The 17392-nt window shown below is 63.5% G+C and overlaps 1 protein-coding gene across 1 annotated transcript in view; it reads left to right on the forward strand.

Moving 5' to 3' along the window:
• ANO1 (anoctamin 1) overlaps positions 1 to 17392 on the forward strand; it is an 83399-nt gene that overhangs the window by 37770 nt on the left and 28237 nt on the right. The window contains exons 11-15 of the mRNA XM_047071601.1: positions 215 to 349; positions 3163 to 3323; positions 14277 to 14359; positions 16211 to 16222; positions 16803 to 16874. Coding sequence (XP_046927557.1) covers positions 215 to 349; positions 3163 to 3323; positions 14277 to 14359; positions 16211 to 16222; positions 16803 to 16874 — 463 coding nt within the window. The remainder of the gene's footprint in view (positions 1 to 214; positions 350 to 3162; positions 3324 to 14276; positions 14360 to 16210; positions 16223 to 16802; positions 16875 to 17392) is intronic.

Raw genomic sequence — 17392 nt, forward strand, 5'->3', positions numbered from 1 at the left:
TTGGCGTCTTGCGCTCACGCCGACCGGGACCTGGGACAGCCCCCCGGGTAGCCCCCTGCCCCCCCGCCAGCAGCACCCCACCTTCCCAGGGCCCCCACCCACCCTCCGAGTCCTGCTCGGGAGAAGCCGGGGCCCCGGTTGGAGCCGCTCCTTTGCGGGGCGGGCAGGGGTGTGGGGCGAGTGCAAGCCGGTCTCTGTTTGCCCCGTGGCGCAGGAAGTACTTTGGGGAGAAGATCGGCCTGTACTTTGCCTGGCTGGGCGTGTACACCCAGATGCTCATCCCCGCGTCCGTGGTGGGGATCATCGTCTTCCTGTACGGATGTGCCACCGTCGATGAGAACATCCCCAGGTAGGCGGGCGCCACACCCCTCGTCCTGGCACTCGGCCCCCCAGGAAACCGCGGCCGCGGGTTCGAGCGCTGAGCGCGGGCGTCCTTTCCGAGCACAGACGCCCTGGGAGGCGCTCTCCCCGTCCGGAGGAAGACGTCCCTGAGCATCCGACTCCTTCTCGTCCTTGGGAGGGTTGTTCCCCCGCTTTGAGCTTTCAGGCCCCATGTGATGAGAACATCCGCTGCCTCCCGGTGAGCTCCGGGAAGGGGACAAACCACCGTGCCTGGGCTCAGCCCCCGGGTCCCTCTCTTCTTGGTTCCAGCTTCCCTTGTCCCCGGGGCTCTGGGACGTGGTGCAGGGGCACACCCAGGTCTTTGAGCTCAGAGCTGAGGTTCCCGCTGCCGTCCCCCGACGGGCACGTCCGGCATGGGGAGCTCGTGGAAGAAGGCCGGGGTCCCCGAGGCGGCCTGGCCTCGTGCCGGGGTGTGGCTCTCCCCACATGGCAGCCAGAACATGAGTCGAGTGGAGGGGGCCTGGAGGCCGCTTCTCAGTGCGCAAGGAGTCTCTCTGGTCCTTTCCGACTGTTTCCTCGGCTGGCTAACACGGAGCCGGAGGGAACGGGGTTGCATGCGCGGGACAAGCCCCTGCCTCCGTCAGCGACCCTGCCGGGGTCGCCCGCTGGCCCCCCCTTCCACGAGCTTGCAGTCCCTCGGGGAGGGTCCTAGAACATCACTCGCTTCGGCTTGGAAGATTCGTCTGTAGTTCCCGTCAGTGAAGATCCAATGAGTGTCTACCTGGCCGAGAAAGTGGCTCGTTACGGCTCAGCAGTGCAGGAAGGCCATATCCGGCAAATTTTTGTATAAATGGTGCTTTGATGCATGAGTAACACCTAAAGTATTCCACCCACCCGGAATCAAACCGGTAAAGGAATCTGGCTTATGTCCCCTCCAGGGTTATTTTGGGCACAGACAGGCCAGAGGAAGCTTGTGCCTTTGTTGGCTAATGTGACACGAGGTCACCGTGCGTGGGTCTGACTGTGGCCGTCAAAGTAGCCTCGGCGTGGCGGGGATTTAACCCCAGAGCCCCGAGGGACTTGGCCAGTGGCCGGGACCCCTGGGGACTTCTCCACCTCCTTTCCTCCCTCCCCTGGAGGGCAGCACCACCGGCTGCAGCCTCAGCCCTGGCAGGCGTGTGCGCTCCCCCACAAGGGTGCCGAGGTCCCCTCGGCCAGGCCCGCACCCCCGCCCCCTGCCACGGCGAGAGAGGCGAACGGCATTTCCTGGGGGTTCCGGAGGAACCTCGGAGATTCTCGGCCTCTGCCCGCCTGGTGCCGTGTGCGAAGCAGGAGGCGTGTGTCCCCTTTGGAGTCCGATCCGCCCCGCCCCTGGAGGAGCCGCCTGCCCGCCCCACCGCACCCATCCACTCCAAAGAACAGACCTTCCCGTTCTTTGTCATTTTGGCTGCAGATGATGAAGGGCGCGGCACAGGGTTTAAAACCAGCAGAAAAAGGCTTTTTGTCTGACTGGCCTCGTTTATGCCAACGCGGAGGAGGGCCGGGCGGCAGGCCTGGCCCTCCGTGCCCCCCCCCACCCCCAGGCCAGGTCGCCGTGGCCCCGGGCGGCCTCTGTCAGCAGGAAGGCAAGGGTGGGACGTCCCACCCCCTCTCACACCTGCCACCCAGCAAGGGCCTTCAGCAGAGAGGAGGTTCAGCCAGGGGGACACACAGCCGTCTGGGCTTGGTTACCCCCGTGATACTAACGATGGGCGCCACCGTTCCAGGGCCTTCCTGTGCTTTCCCGTTGAATCCTCTCGACAGCCGACTGCGGGGGCAGCTTCATTCCCAGCACACACACCCCCCTCCCGATACGGGTGGGGAAACTGAGGCCCAAGGAGTTCGAGTAACCTGCCCCAGGCCGCACAGATGACAAACGCTAGAGGCTAGGCCCAAAGGCAGAGCCGGCTGGCTCGGGGGGGGGGCCGCGCTGCCCAGCGCCCGCGTGTGCCGTCCCCCCCTGCCCCCCACGCACGCGCGCTCGCTCCCCCAGGTGCCCCGAGGCAGCAGCCTTGCTCTGATTCGTCTTTGCATCTCCGGTGCCTCGGACGTGCCTGGCACACACATTGTATTCGCGCTGTTTTCACAGCTGCTGAGGGTAACTGAGAAGTGAGCCAGAAGGCCCCCTGTGCGCCGGGCAGAGGAGGGTCGACGGGAGCCTTCCAGCGGGTGTTGATTAAACACCGACTGCTGTGGGCCGGGCACGATTCTGCACATGAGTCCGTGTGTAGCCAGAAACAAACCACTGAAACCATCCTCCACTTCAGCCCCTGGGAATGAGCACTCCTGCCTGGTGTCTATTCCTGGCTCGGTGCCTCGTCCGGGCCGGCAGGGAGGAGAAAGTTCAGGGCAGGCCAGAGCCGGGAGGGCCTTACTCCGGCCCCTCTCCTCATCTTCCAGGAGGAGAAACTGAGTCTGGGGCTGGATGGCCTGGCCAGGGGCACAGAGGACGGGAATAGTCAAAGGAGGACCCGGGAGCAGGAGGCGAGAGCCGGGCACGGCACGGGCTCTACAGACAGAGACCGGGACCCCGTCCCCGCTCTGCTGTGTGGCCCAAAGCAAGTACCGTCCCTTCTCTGGACTCCTTCCTCCGTCAGTGGACGCGGGAGTCTCATCGTCCCCAAAGCCGGTCTGGGCCAGACGACGCTCTTGCAGCTTCCCGCTCACACGGCCGATGGCCTTCGAATATCGTATCTCAGCGTGAGCAGGCGTCCGGCCCGCGCGGGCAGAGGCCCTGCGCGTCCTGGCCCGGGGACTGGCAGGCTGTTCCCTCTCTTCCAGCATGGAGATGTGTGACCAGAGACACAACATCACCATGTGCCCGCTGTGCGACAAGACCTGCAGCTACTGGAAGATGAGCTCGGCGTGCGCCACGGCCCGGGCCAGCCACCTCTTCGACAACCCCGCCACCGTGTTCTTCTCCGTCTTCATGGCCCTCTGGGGTAAGCAGAGAGCCGCCGCCCGGCTCTGGGGGGCAGGGGCACTCTGGACGGGCCCCTCCATTTCCTTCCTTCTCCTCGAGATCATCGAACGTGGGAGGGAGAGTCGGGGGAGATTACGCCCCGCGTTGGGCTGTGTCCCAGAGGCAGACTGGTTCTCCCGACCCAGCCACCAGCCCCTTGTGCAAAGCTGAGGAAGGGGCTCTGCTCTTAGAAGCAGCCCTCTCGCCCGGGACCGGGATCATTGGCCCGGGAAGGCAGGTGCCTCAGAACCCGGAGTGCCAGGGGGTGCTGGGAAGGCTGACGGGGCCAGGCCCCGGGGCACATCGCACGTTAGATCCTCAGAGCCTCCCTGCAGGGTCCGCGTGCCCACCCAACAGGGAAGGACGCCAAGGCCTAGAGACAGTTGGTGTGGCTTTCCCAAGATCACTGAGCTCCTGAGCACCCAAGGGGTGCGTCTGTCCTGTTTCCAGAGCCTGTGCCCTCTGGACTCCGGTGCCACCCTAGTCCAGGGCACTCAGCTCCTCCTCCGGGACGCTTCGTGGCGGCTGGGTGCATTTGGGCAGGTGGTTTTGGGTGAGCAGACTGGCCCGTTCGCTTCTCTGTGGCCCTGTGTCACGGCTTTACCAGTGGAGGATCGGGATTGGAGATTGGGATTCGGGCCCTGGGCAGCAGCGTGCTGATCTGTCCCCCGGGTGCCGGAGCCCTGGTCCTCGCCTCCGGGGGCTCCCATCTAGTAGGGGATGGAGCTGGGCACAGGAGCTACGGGTCCAGAGCCCTGGAGGAGGAAGTCGGGACAGACTTCCTGGAAGAGGTGTGAGCCCCTCGAGCTGGGTTCTAAAGACGTTGAAGGCAGAGATGCTGAGCACCTGTGGTGCGGGGACTCGGCGTAGAGACAGGGAGGCCTGGGGACAGCCCGGCCGGTGCCTCCCGGAGCCTCACGTTGCTGCTGAAGGGCCCCCTCCGGGGCTCCGCGCACTCGGTATTGTCCCCGTGCACGGTGGGCAGGCGAGGGGCAGGGATGGGCTGAGAAGCTGCTTATTCTGCACGTGGGGACAGAGGCTGCCACCGGCCAGCCAGGCGTGCGGTTTTTGCCCGTCAGCGTGACCTAGATCCGTGAGGATCGGTCAGACGGAGAATCCGGTGCGGGCGGTTCATTGCTAAGCGGAGTGGGTCGTCACAGACGCACCGGAGCCCTCCATTCGGGAGGATTCTTCGGAATCTCGGAATCCTCGAAGGCGGGACCTGTGCTTCCCGACTCGGCAGCTGCCCCGGGGGTGCCTGGGGAGGTCTGTCGCGGCAGGAGAGAAGGGACGACAGGCGGAGCCAGCCTCCGCGGCAGAGCAGAGCCGGTGCCCGGGCTGCACGATGCCGAAATCCTCACCGGGCCTGAACCCGCCCCTGCACGGCCCGGCAGCCTCCTCCCCTGCCCACGAGAGTCTGTTCAAACCCAAGGTGGGGTTTGAGAGAATCCTCGGCGAGGTCCGGGAGCGCCGGGCGTCCGGGGGCGGGCTGAGAGGCGTCTCGGGGGAGGCCCGGGAGCAGAAGGCTGGGCATCGGGCCCGGTTCCTCTGGTACATTTCTGCATTTGCTGGAAACGGGGTCAGGGCGACTGGAGTGGCCGCCAGCTGTGGGATGGGTCCCGGTGAGGATGTGAGCTGGACCGTCTCCCCTTAGGTGCTGTGTAGACCCCCCACCCACCCTCGAATCTAGAGAGCCGCTTGGTGGCCTTAGCAGGAGCCCCTGTCCAGGGGCCTCCCTCCCCGAGGCCTCGTGCCTCGTGCCCCGGGCCCGACACTGCAGCCCCCACCTCTGCCCGCTTGGTCAGGGGGTGGTTCCCAGCAAGCACCCTCCACGTGGGCCCCTGGCTCTACTCACCCGTTCGGGGTTCCCGGGCCTGCGTGGCGGCCAGGCCGGCACCCCCCAGTGGTCCGTAGGGTGACCCGTGAGCAGTGCCGAGCTCCTGAGCTGCTCGGAGGTGGCTCAGTGCCCCTCTGACTGTCGGCCCATGCTGCCCAGCGGGCATTTAAACCCCCCTCGGGACTCGGACTCCAGCCCCACCTCTTCCCCACCTCGCCCCAGAAGCCACGTGGCAAGGGTCAGAGGCACCGGGTGCGGAGCCTCGGCCGATGCTGAGCGCGTAGCTGAGCCAGTGGGGGTCCTGCCGCCGGCCTCGCACCCACTGGGGGTGCTTACCACGCGGGGCAGTGTGAGAAGTAGAGAAGATGTGTTATGACGGTGCCTGGCCGAGGGGGGCTGCCCGTGTTCGGGGAAGCCTGGGAGGCAAAACTGATGTGTCCGCTGCCCTTGGAAGGTTACAATCGAGGAGGCAAGTGGGAGCAGCATGTGCAAAGGCCCTGTGGCGGGGATGCGGGGCCGGGTGAAGGGGTCTGCTGGGGGCAGGGAGCAAGCGGGAAGGGTGCAGGAGGATCCCAGAAGCCCAGCCGGGGCCCGTGTTCTCACGGGGACGGATCAGAAGCCAGTGCCGTCGGCCTGCTGTGCCAAAGGTGTGCCTGTGTCCCATTCTGGAGTCCGAGCAGCAGATACAGGGACGGCTCGGAAAAAAGTGAAGGGAGGGCCAACCCAGCTGCAGTGGGGACAGCGTGTGGTCACGCTCGTCACCACAGCGAGCTCCGCGGCAGGTGCTTGGGCCCGTGGTGAGAAGCCGGGTTATCCTGAGGGAGGCACAGCACGGCCGAGCAGGGAGGGGGCCTGTAGGAAGGGTCAGCAGCCGTCGGGAGACTGTGTCGCCTCCCTCCCCAGCCCCGGGCTGCCGGTGCTGTCCCACCCAACCCACTTCCCTCGAGGGGCGCTCTGAGAGGAGCCCAGCCCCCAGACTCCAGGTGACTCTGCAGAGAAAGGACTCGGGCCTTTGTTTCCTCTCTCACGCGGGCCGTTCCCGACGGTTGAGGAGAAGCCGGCAGGCGTGGCTGGGCTGGTTTCTTGTGACGCACGAGCGGTACAGTTAGAGCGTCCCCCCCTCTACTCGTGACAAGGCCTGTAAGGGCGTCGGCCTCCTGGGTTTTGCCTGTCCCGGGCGTGGCCTCTGGATGGGGAGCAAGCAGGCCCCCCGGGTTCCTGGAGCACGGGCATCTGAGGCCAGCCCGCGAACACGCCTGCTTCTGCGAGCCTCTCCGAACAGATCGCGGAACAGATCGTAATTTATAGGTGGCGGCATTTCTCCTCGGCAAAGCAGCACTTTGTGTCCATTTTCTCCCTGCCCAGTGAGAGACCGTTCCCAGGCAGGGGGCGGGAGCAGAGGTCCCGGGCGCTCGGTGCAGAAATGAACCGTGTTGAGCCGTAACGACCGTGTTTCCGGCCGAAAGGTGTCGGTACCAGGTGTCCAGAGACGGGGTCCTGCCCAAAACTCCCCGAGAGCTCCGTTGGCCTCCTGGCATCACAGGCGTCGTCTTACGCGTACCAGCGCCTCCACGGCCGCCCGCGGGAGCGCGTGCAAATGTGCAAACGTGCGTGGGGCGCTGCACTTCTCTCCCGGGCAGTCACCCCAGAGCGGACACAGGCCGCGCCCGAGTCCGGGAAGGGTGGGCCAGCCAGCACCCGGCGGTCAGACTCGTCCCTCGCTCGGTGGGCACCTGCAGCCCGTGCACACTCGGGCGACAGAGCGTATCCGGGACTGTCCATCCACCCTGGCTCCCGGGAGCCCCCGCCCAGGACCAGCCCGGCCCTGCTCCCCGAGCGGCAGCGGCCCTGGGCTCGTCTGTCCCGCATGCCTGAGCCAAGGGTCTCGGCCTGAAACAGCTTCCCCGTGGTTCTCACGCTGGGCTCCCTCCAGACCTCAGCGCTGGGCCGCTCCCCCCCACCCCCCACCGCCCCCCACCTCTCCGGTCTGGTCCCAGGAAGCCCCAGGCGGAGCCTGGGACACCTGCTGGCTGGGCGCACGGCCTCCCGGGCCTGCTGCGAGCTGGGAAGGTGCCCCTGGCAGGTGCATCTGGCAGTGCCCCCCCCCCCAAACCCGGTGGAGCAGAGCTTGCATAGGCTTGACGCTTGGGTCCCATCCCACACTCAGCCGGGTCGGCCCTGCACCGGGCTGGTCGCATACAGTCGAGAGGTTAACGGCACCACTTCTCGGGCCAGACCTGGGGTCGGGTCTCCCCGCTCAGTCACCCACCAGCTGTGTGACCTCAGGCAAGTTGCTTCTGCTCTCTGGGCCCCAGGCTCCCCATCCGTAAAATGGGGATCATGATGCAAGCCACCCTGGGGGTCGCTGGGAACGCTGGGTGCGTCATTCCTGGTGACACCGTCGGGCCCGTGCCTGGTGCTGGCTGTCGCGTTGTGTCAGCTGTTACGTTGGCTCAGCGAACACTTGGTTCTTGAAACCCTGGCAGGCTGGAGCTCCAGTGTGATCCCTCACCCCGTGCTTGGGGGGCCTCTGTCAAACACGTCACTTTACCCCGTTCAGGGGGGACCTGCTCTCCACCAGGCACCGTGCCAGCAGCTTAGCTGCTGTGCTCAGTAATGCCCCCAGTGGCCGTAGCAGGTAGGCGGCTTGATGACCCCATTTGACAGATGAGCACACTGAGGCCACTGTCCCAGGCTTTCTGGCGAACCAGAAAGAAGAAGCAGGTGCAGAACCTGAGCCCTCGCCTCCCGATTCTCCAGCCCCCTCCTCGGCCCCTCCTCCCTCCTCCCTCCGCCTGCACCGTGAACCCTCTCCCACCGACACGCGTGCTCCACACGGGCCTTCCTCATTCCCGATGGCATTGCCCCAGATTTGCTCTCACCTGGACAGCTTCCCCATCTGCCCCCAAATATGCCTCCCTCCCCTCAGGACCTGCCCCGAGGGCTGACTGTGTGCCAGACCCCGGGAGAGGGCCCTGCTGTGGGTGACCTCAGTGCCGTCCCAACAGCCCTGGAGCGGGGCGGGGGAAGGGGTCGGTGGTCACTCTCTGATGGGGACGCTGCAGCACAGAGAGGGTGTGATTGGCCCCGTCAGCCGGCCGGCCCTGCGGGGATCTCGTCAAATTCTGCCACCTGCGCAGGGAGGCCAGCCTGCTCCTCTCACGCTTCTTTGAGCACCTACTAGGGGCAGGGCAGTGCCACTCTGTAGCCCCAAAGGTGTCGGCCGGCCCTTGATAGATAGACCAACGTATGCGTCCACCCCGCCCCCCCCAAGATGTACGGAAAGGGGCAAATCTGTGTTCCTGCTGGCTGCCCCCCCCCCCCCCGCCTACACCTTCCCCAGCTTCCTTTCCACCACAGAGAAACGACAACGCGCCCGTCTGTCAAGTGCAAGTTCAGCATACACACTCCCATTTGGGGGCGAAAATAACAAAAAGGCCACACCACTCCCATGGAGCGCTTACTTTAGGATAAAAGGAGCTTATGGTGAATTGAGACAGAAGCCACAGGGAAAAGCCGGGGCGGGGGGGGGGGGGTGTGGGGAGGGCTGGGGCACGGGAGGTGCGGCCCAGCCCCCGCTGGCGCAGGGAGGCAGAAGGAGACGCCCCCTCGGCCCTGGCCTCTGCACAGTCGCCGTCACGCGTAATTGGCCGAGACCGCGAGGTTCGTTTTCTTTAAATTCCTCGTTCAGCCTTTTGTTCGTTTCCCTCTAGGGGATCGTTTTCCCACCGGTGCGTCTTCTTTCTTGTGTCCTTTCTTCTGTCCCCCGGCTGCTGACGTTTCTGCTGGCACAATGGCAGAGCCACCAGACCTGCCACCGCCCGTAGCGGGAGCCGGGCCGTGTCCCCTCCCGCTGCTCTAACTTCACGTCCACTCCGCAGTGGGGTCCGCGTGCCCCTGCGCTGACACGCGGGGCCCAGAGGCGTCAGCTCCCTGCCGCCTGGGATTTGTGACATTTCAAAGCCTCCGATGAGGTGCCCCACAAAGCAGCTCGGAGCCCCGCTTAGCTACTTGCTGGGATCAATTTTCTGGAATTACGGCATAATGATGGGGTTTTAACTGCTTGTCAGTTCCGTGCAGCACAAAGCAGGTTGTTTGATTTGAGCCCCGGCTGCAAGAAGGCTCAGAAAGGTGGCCCTGACCTTAATGAAATGGCGGAGATGTGATTGACATCCCTCCGGGGGCTGGGCTGGGCCCGGTCAAGCCCCCCAAGCCAGCAGGGAGGGGGTGTCGGGAGAGCGATACGGCCAGTGGCCGGTCGCGAGTTAACCCTTGTTCGGGGCAAGTACGGTGCCTGGTGACTCAGTGAGGAAACGAAGGGCTGGGGGCCTTCGCGCCCGAGCCCCGTCCCCCGCTGAGCGGTCACGGGCGTTTTCAAGGTCCATCTGCCGGACCCGCGGCTCTCAGGGGGGTGCGCCTCTGGTCCGCACGCGGAGGAGTTCTTGTGGGTGGCATTTCAAGGAGGACGCGCCCCTGGGCTGACGCGGAGCCCTGCCTGCCCCCAGGGCCCCGGGGACTGACACCCCAGGGATGGGCTGGGGAGCAGGTGGCAAAGGTTTGGGAGGACAGACGGACGGGTCGGCGCTTCAGACCCCCGCCTGCCTGCGTACGGGCGGCCTGCTGGGCTTGTTCAGAATGCAGATTCCGTGGTGCCCTGGAATCTGAGTTTTAACAAGCTCCCCTTCCGCCTCCCCACCCTACCCTCCCCACCCCCCCGCCCTTGGCAGCCACCGATCCACCTTCTGTCTCTACGGATTTACCAGTAAATACTCCGGGTGTTTCCTGTAAGTGAAACCATACCATATGTGGCCGTTTATCCCACCCAGACACGGTGGCGATCCTTCCACGAGAGCCGGGTCCTGGGAACGATCCTCAGGGGGGTCGTGAGGCCCCCAGAGTAGGCTCTGTGATCGAGCCCCCAGTGTAGACGGGGGGAGGGGGTGCTGCAGGGGGCAGGGGCGGGGGGTGGTCATGTGCCCAGGCTCACACCTGAATTTGATCCAGGGTGGCTCCCGCGTCCCGTGCTCACCTGCTGCCTCCGGGCTCCCCTACAAGTATGTGTTTGTCGACCATTGTGTCACAAAGACAAATGTTTGAAGAAAGAAGAATTATAGCTCGAGCGCCTGCTTCCGTCCTGGCCTGACTCCCTCTTAGGCGTCTGTCTTCGTGCCCTGCTGTCCTCCGGGCTCTGGATTTCGGGGACCTGGGCTTGTCTCTTGGGCCCACTGGCCATCCTTTTGCGCCCTGACCACATTCAGCACACGGCTTGCCCTCAGATGGGGGGGGGGAGGCCACCACCCCGACCCGGCCCATCTTGGCATCTGTTCTGGGTCCGGTTTTCTGCCCCTGATGAACCAGTCACCGGATGGCTCAGAGCCTCAGTTGGGGCGCCCGTAAAGAGGGGTGTGTTATCCCCGCCTGGAGGCCTTGAGGCTGGGGTGGGAAGAGACGGGGCGTGCAGACACGGGCGGGGCTCACATCACGTCTGTGCGACGTGACCCCCTTGTCACGCTGGCACGAACCTCGCGGGAAGCGAGGGAACCTCGCGAGACCCACTGCTGTCCGCGTGGTCGGGGTGGGGGCGGGGCTCAGAGCACAGCTGGGAAGGACAGAAGGACGGGCACTCGCCTGTGAGCCCAGTCGCTCACAGTGTCCCTTGAGCTGAGACCCCGGGACTGCCCCCGGGCACAGCGTGAGCCCTCGCATCCCCTGCTGCCGGCCAGGCCTGAAGTCCGCAATGACTCTACCCCTTGGCTCCAAAGCTGGAGCGACAGCCTCAGTGCCAGGGTCCAGCAGCGGGGCCTGGTGGGGTCTGTGGCCAAGTGGAGAAGGTGCACCCAGCCTTTGACGAACGACGGTCTCCCCACAGCTCCAGCCTTTTGGTGCCAATGCTTCCGAGGTTTAAAGAAGCAGGAAATTAATTATTTTATATAAAATGTTTTTATTTCTTAGACATAAGCGAAGCCACATGAGGCTGGTCTGTATACCAGACGCACTCCTGGCCATCGGGCTCCAGTCTTGGTCCTTGACCCAGATACCTCTGGGAGAGGGTCCTAGTATCTGTCCTAAGATGTCACAGCACCTGGGCGGCTCAGTCGGTTGAGCGGCCGACTCTCGATCTCAGCTCAGGTCATGATCCTGCTTGGAATTCTCTCTCCCCGTCTCTCACTGCCCTTCCCACTCACTCGCTCGCTCTCTCCAAATAAATAAGGAAACATTAAAAAAAAAAAAGATCGGGGGCGCCTGGGTGGCTCTGTCGGTGAAGCATCCGACTTCGGCTCAGGTCATGATCTCACGGCTCGTGGGTTCGAGCCCCGCGTGGGGCTCTGTGCTGACGGCTCAGAGCCTGGAGCCTGCTTCGGATTCTGTGTCTCTCCCTCTCTCTGCCCCTCCCCTGCTCTCACTCTGTCTCTCTTCTCAAATACCAGGTGACCTTGGGCAAAGTCGTTAAACTCTCTGTGCCTTTGTTTCCTCATCCATAAAATGTCCATAAAACGACAGTACAAGTTTGGCCAGTCATCAGACTTCTTTTCGCTGTGATTATTATTCCCTTTAAAGACGAGCAAGTGTCCGTACAGAGGGCCGGTCAGGTTTAAGTGTAGATGCTGGGGCCAAACAGGATCGGGTTCAAATCCCAGCCCTGCTGTTGTCCCGCAGTTGACCTTGGGCATGGCATTCAACCTCCTGCGTCTGTGTGGTCGTTGGTAAATCCGCGGATAGAAATCCTTCCTACTGCGTGGCGTGGGTTGCGAGGGTCGGGCTAACCCGCCGGTGACTTGCGAGCACAGGGCGCAGTAGAGGGGAGTCCTCCTGAGCCCGTGGTGGTGTTAGCACACGGGCAGGTGGGGCCCCAGAGGCGGAGGTGGGGAGGGCCAGCCCGGGAACAGGGAGGACACGGGAGGCCGGACGGGGCGGGTCAACAGGCCCACCCTCGGGGTGCGCCGTCAGCCCTTCTGCACGTTCCCACGCTCGCTCGGCCTGAGCACTGAGAGGAGGGGTTGCCACGGGCCGGCGGGCAGGACAGAGGAGTGAGGTGCCTTCCAGAACGGGCGTCGGGTGGAGAAACCCCCTCGTGTCTTCCTTCCTGGGAGATAGTGCGGCCTCAGCCTGGCCCGCCCGGCCCAGCTTTCTCCCAGCAGCCACGGCCACGGCCACGCTGCTCAGCGTGTGGTTGCTGGACGCGCCTCGGTAGCCCGCGGGGCCGTCTCTGCGGCTTCCTCGCTTTCCCGTGCCCCGTATCGCCAACGGGAAGGCCCTGGAGATCAGAGGGCGGGCCGAGGGAGGGATGGGTACTTCTGCCCGCGTCCCCTGCTTCCCCGGGGCATCTCCGGCAGAGGCTTTTGCCGGCTCTGTGGCTCTGACACCCACGGGAAGCCCCCTCCCCACACTGTGACGCTGGCTGCTCGGGGGTGGCCCAGTGGGGCTCTGACAGCACAGCCTCTCGTCCCCCCTCCCTGACCTGCCCAGCCAGCGGCCTCCTGTTGCTGAGTTCCGGCCGCTCACCTCCGCCCTTGTCTCCTGGGCTCTCCCGCTGGCTAGGCGGCCGGCTCCCACGATGAAATCACCCCCATTTGAAAGACCTGGAGAGGTTCCTGGTTCCTGGCTGGGCCCGGCTGGTTCAGCAGCTCATACCGAAAGCACACCCACTGTGCACAGACATGTGCAAACTCAGAGGCCCTGTTCTGACGCCTCCTTAATGCAGAGGGGGGTACTTCTGGACGGAGGGGGGCGCTTGTGGACAGAGGGGGGCGCTTCTAGATGGAGGGGTGTACTTCTGGACAGAGAGTGGCGCTTCTGGACAGAGGGGGGCGCTTCTAGATGAATGAAAGCCCTCTGAACCTGAAACTGATTCAGACTCAGACCCCCTCCTTGCCTGTTCCGAGGCCGCATCCCTTCCTGGTGACGGAGCTCACTGCTGGGCTCGCCCAGAGGTTCACGGCGGCACATCTCACTTTATTTCCATCTTGACCCCGCCGCTTACCAGACAAGCCATTTAAGTTCCTCTGGGCCTCAGTTTCCTCCTCTGGAAACCCAGAGAAGGAACAGCACCTCCTTCCTCTGATGACTGTGGGAGGGTTTGGGGTTTTCTTGTTTCTTGGGGGGGTTTTTTAAGTTCATTTATGTATTTTGAGAGAGGGGAGAGAGCATGTCCAAGTCGGGGAGGCACAGAGAGAGAGAGAGAGAGAATCCCAAGCAAGCTCTGCACCATTAGTGAGGAGCACAATGTGGGGCTCGAACTCATCAACCATGAGATCATGACCTGAGCCAAAGTCGGACATTTGAGCCACCCAGGCACCCCCGGGAGGTTTAAATAGGGTCACTACTTCCTGTGACAGGTCTCAAGACAGTGCCGGGCACCCGCGAGCTCAGAGCTCGGATTGACGTGATGACCGCCCTTATCATCCCTCCAGCCCTCAGCCTCCGCTGACTGTCGTTCGGGGAGGAGGGTCGTTGATAATAGATGATTCCCCACTGTTGTGCGCTAAGAGCCATTCATTCATTCACCGAGCGCCACTCCGCGGAAGGGCCCCCGTCCCGGGATAGGGATCATATGGAAGGTGGTGTGGACACCGTGAGCAAGAGAGGTCCCAAGAAGAGTTGGGTTTTCTCTGACACTGAGGGGGATGATCAGGGGCTTCCTGGAGGAGGCAGCGTTTGAACTGTGTCTAGTCTGTTGGGATTACAGCTAAGAGTGCAGCTCAGCAGTCAGACTGTCTACGCGGCCGTGAAGCTGGAGTGAGTGACCTTGGCCCATGCTGCGCCCGTTGTGACCTCAAGACACCCACCTGTGACCCGGGGTGCTCAGGATTGACGGAGCAGGATGTTAGGAGCACAGGCTCTGGGACCAGCCTGCCTGGCCCCTCCCTGGCTGGCTGAGTAACCTTGGCCGGGACTCGACTTCCTGTGCCTCGGTTTTTCCATCTGTAAAATGGGAGAGTGAGCGTCCCTGTCCTGTGGGGTCTGAGGGAAGGCAGAACAGGTGAACTCGCGTGAAGGTCTCGGTCCAGAATGTCGTCACCCTCGCTGGCCAGATGGCGCAGAGGACGAGAGTGCCCTTGTGTCGTCCATGACTCTGCCTTCCCTCCCTGCCTGCAGCCGCCACCTTCATGGAACACTGGAAGCGGAAACAGATGCGGCTCAATTACCGCTGGGACCTCACCGGCTTTGAGGAAGAGGAGGTGAGCGGGTTTGTCCCTGCGATCCCCACGCCGCACCCCTGCCCCCAGCCGGTCGCCTCCTGGGGACTCACAGGGGAGCCTGAGATCGCGGGCTCTGCTCGGGTCTGTGATCTCGAAGCTCCCGTGGACGTGCCCAGGCTCCCCGCACTGACCCCGTCACGTCTGGGGCGGCCTGGAGGGTCTGGGAGGGCCGGCCATCCTCTTTGCCTGCAGTCAGGCCTGGCTGGGGAGACCCCTGCCCCAAAGCCCCTGGCCACTGCCCCGCCCCGGGTCAGTAGCTCCGGCCAGAATTCCCTGGGGGCGGTGGGAGGGACTAAAGAGGAAAGCGGCCCCCACACACAGCTGCAGCACAGGACGGAGCTTCATCGTGTGGCCCCGCGACCACGACTTCCTTTTATAAAACGCATTCTTGTTTTTTAGTTTTTATGAGTTTTGTTGATGTTTTTATTTTATTTTATTTTATTTTATTTTGAGAGAGAGTGCAAGCAGGGGAGGGGCAGGGAGAGGGGAGACACAGAATCAGAAGCAGGCTCCAGGCTCTGAGCCGTCAGCACAGAGCCCGATGCGGGGCTCGAACCCGTGAACCACGAGATCATGACCTGAGCGGAAGTCGGACGCTTAACCGACTGAGCCCCGCGGGCGCCCCTATGTTATTTTATCTTTAAAGTAAACTCTGCCCGCAGCATGGGGCTCGAACTCACGACCCCAAGTTCAAGAGTCACATGCTCTTCTGACTGAGGCAACCAGGCGGCCCTACGTGCTTTTTTTTTTTTTAAAGAAGCCTCTCCTGCACTTTCACTGTGACAGGGAAATCCCTTCCACTGATTTTCTTAACATCCCTCTTGTGTTTTTCCACACACCGCGCTCCCTCCTGGGACTGAAGGGCCCGCCGCTGGTCAGCCGGGGAGGCCGGTGCCGCCTCTGTGCTGCCTGTGCCGTCGGTAGACAAGGGGGTGAGAGGACCACAGCGGCTTAGAGAGACAAGATCGCCCTCTCGGGCCGGGCTACTGGGTCCCGTCCCGATGCGGCACCGCCCTCGCCCTGTGACCTGGGGCGAGTCTCTGTGCCTCGGTGTCCTCGCCTCTCAAATACAGATTGAGGAATAGTCCTCACTCGGTGGGGTTTGAGGGGGTCTTGAAGGCTCAGCAGATCTGGAGCAGGGCCCAGCCGCGGGAAAGGCCCCAGAACCGGGCCCCCAGCTAGCCACCACCGGCGGGCAGTTCTTTAGGGGTGCTGCCCCACATGGAGTCCAGCACGCTGCCCCCACGGCCCGGCCATCCACCTGGACGTCCGCCGGGCAAGCTGCCTTCCTTGTAACTTCCTATAGAAATACTCGAGTAGCACAGAAAGCAGTCTTCTTCTTCTTTAAGAAGATTTAGAATGACGTGCCTGTGGTTGAAGGAGAGTGGGGTCCGGGGTGAGGGGCAGCCCCCTTTGTTCTCCCCCTCGGGGACGTTGGACACGGGTCCCCGGCCCGAATGAGTTCCCCGGAGTGAGCCTCCCGCCCCCCACAGCTGGCCGGGAGCTGGTCACTGGTGGGAAGGCAGTTCCTCTGTGGGGGTCTGAGCCCCGGGCCGGCAGCCAGCACAGTTGGCTGGCCCGCGTGCCCTTACCCCCGGTCTCTGACATCCGGCCCTTGGGGGCCCCCAAAACCCCACGAGCTGCGGGAGCCACCCGGGCGGCCACGGCTACGGCCGGTCCCACCCCCGCGCCCGCCTCGCCCACTGTGCGTACCTGCCTCCTTCCTAGTTCTTGAGAAAACGATCTCGAGAGGACGCAGCCTATCTTAAAAAAACAGCACAAAGTAACGCGATCTTTTTGTCTTTGTTTTTACGTCCTGGTGCCCCGAAGGAGGCCGTCAAGGTTTGGATTTTCTGTCACTCCACTGTCTGCCCGTGGCCTGTCTTCCTGGGAGAGGGACCTTCTCGCACACTGACGCGTCTGAGCTGCCCGGCTCCCGGCTTCCACTGTGGGCAGGGGTCTCTGCTTCCTCCCCCTCCTCCGGGCCTCTCTTAACCCTCGTTCTTCCTTCCAGCACCCCCTTCGCTGACCTGCTCTGGGCTCGCCTGAGGCCCGGCGCCTCTCGTCTGCCCGCACTCGCTGATGCTCACTGCCGTCTCTTCCGACCCCCACGGCTCCCGCCAGAACCATCTCGGGGGCCAGTTCGTGGCTGGGTGCTCGCAACGGGAACGTGGGGTGGCGGGGGGGGGGGCTGGGCGGGCCGCAGCCTCGCACACACGACCTGCCTCCCGGACGCGGACGCCAGGGGGCCGGGGTTCCCAGCGAGGGGGAGAGTCCCGGGTGGGCACAGGGCAGCAGCCAGCTACGAACTGCCCCCACGGGGCGCCCGAGGCCAAGGGCTGAGTTTGTCTTGTGGGCTCGTGCCGAGGCTCTCAAACTCACAGTTAACGAGGCCCCGCGTGGATTTGGTTTTCTTCCACAGGACCATCCCAGAGCCGAATACGAAGCCAGAGTTTTGGAGAAGTCACTTAGGAAAGAGTCCAAAAGCAAAGAGGTACGGCGGCCACTGCCCAGGTGGCTTTCCTGGTAATAAAACACTGTGCGCCCGTCGGCGGTGGAGACCAGGGCCCGGACCCCAGACAGGGGCCAGAGAGTAAATATCTTAGGCTCTGCAGACCTCGGTCACGACCACTCAGTTCTTCTGTTTGTAGGTGAACCGCAGCCGTAGGCAAGAGGTAGGCAAGGGGCCAGGTTTGGCCTACAGGCCGAAGTTTTCCGAACTCTGCTGTGGGTCCCCCTCCTTGATCTATCCCAGGGGCATCTCAGACCTCAGCCAACACGTCCACACCAGGAGCCAGGGAGCCGTGGAGCTTTTTCACAGGACGCTTGACATTCAGTATGTCCAGCCCTTGTGTTCCGTGTTGAAGGAAGGGGTTGCCCAGCCAGCACCCTTGAGCACACGGCCAAGTCCCTGTTTCCCCCCCAGACGTGGGGGCGAGAGAGAAGTGCTCCACACTGGTCTCAAGATGACGACCTGTTGATAATCAGGGACTTTGCTTCTCCCCGAACCTG

The sequence above is a fragment of the Lynx rufus genome, unplaced genomic scaffold (genome assembly GCF_022079265.1).
Source record: "Lynx rufus isolate CCGP_SWC_20201006 ecotype Redwood Valley unplaced genomic scaffold, mLynRuf1.p SCAF_9, whole genome shotgun sequence".
In the NCBI taxonomy this organism is placed as follows: Eukaryota; Metazoa; Chordata; class Mammalia; order Carnivora; family Felidae; genus Lynx; species Lynx rufus.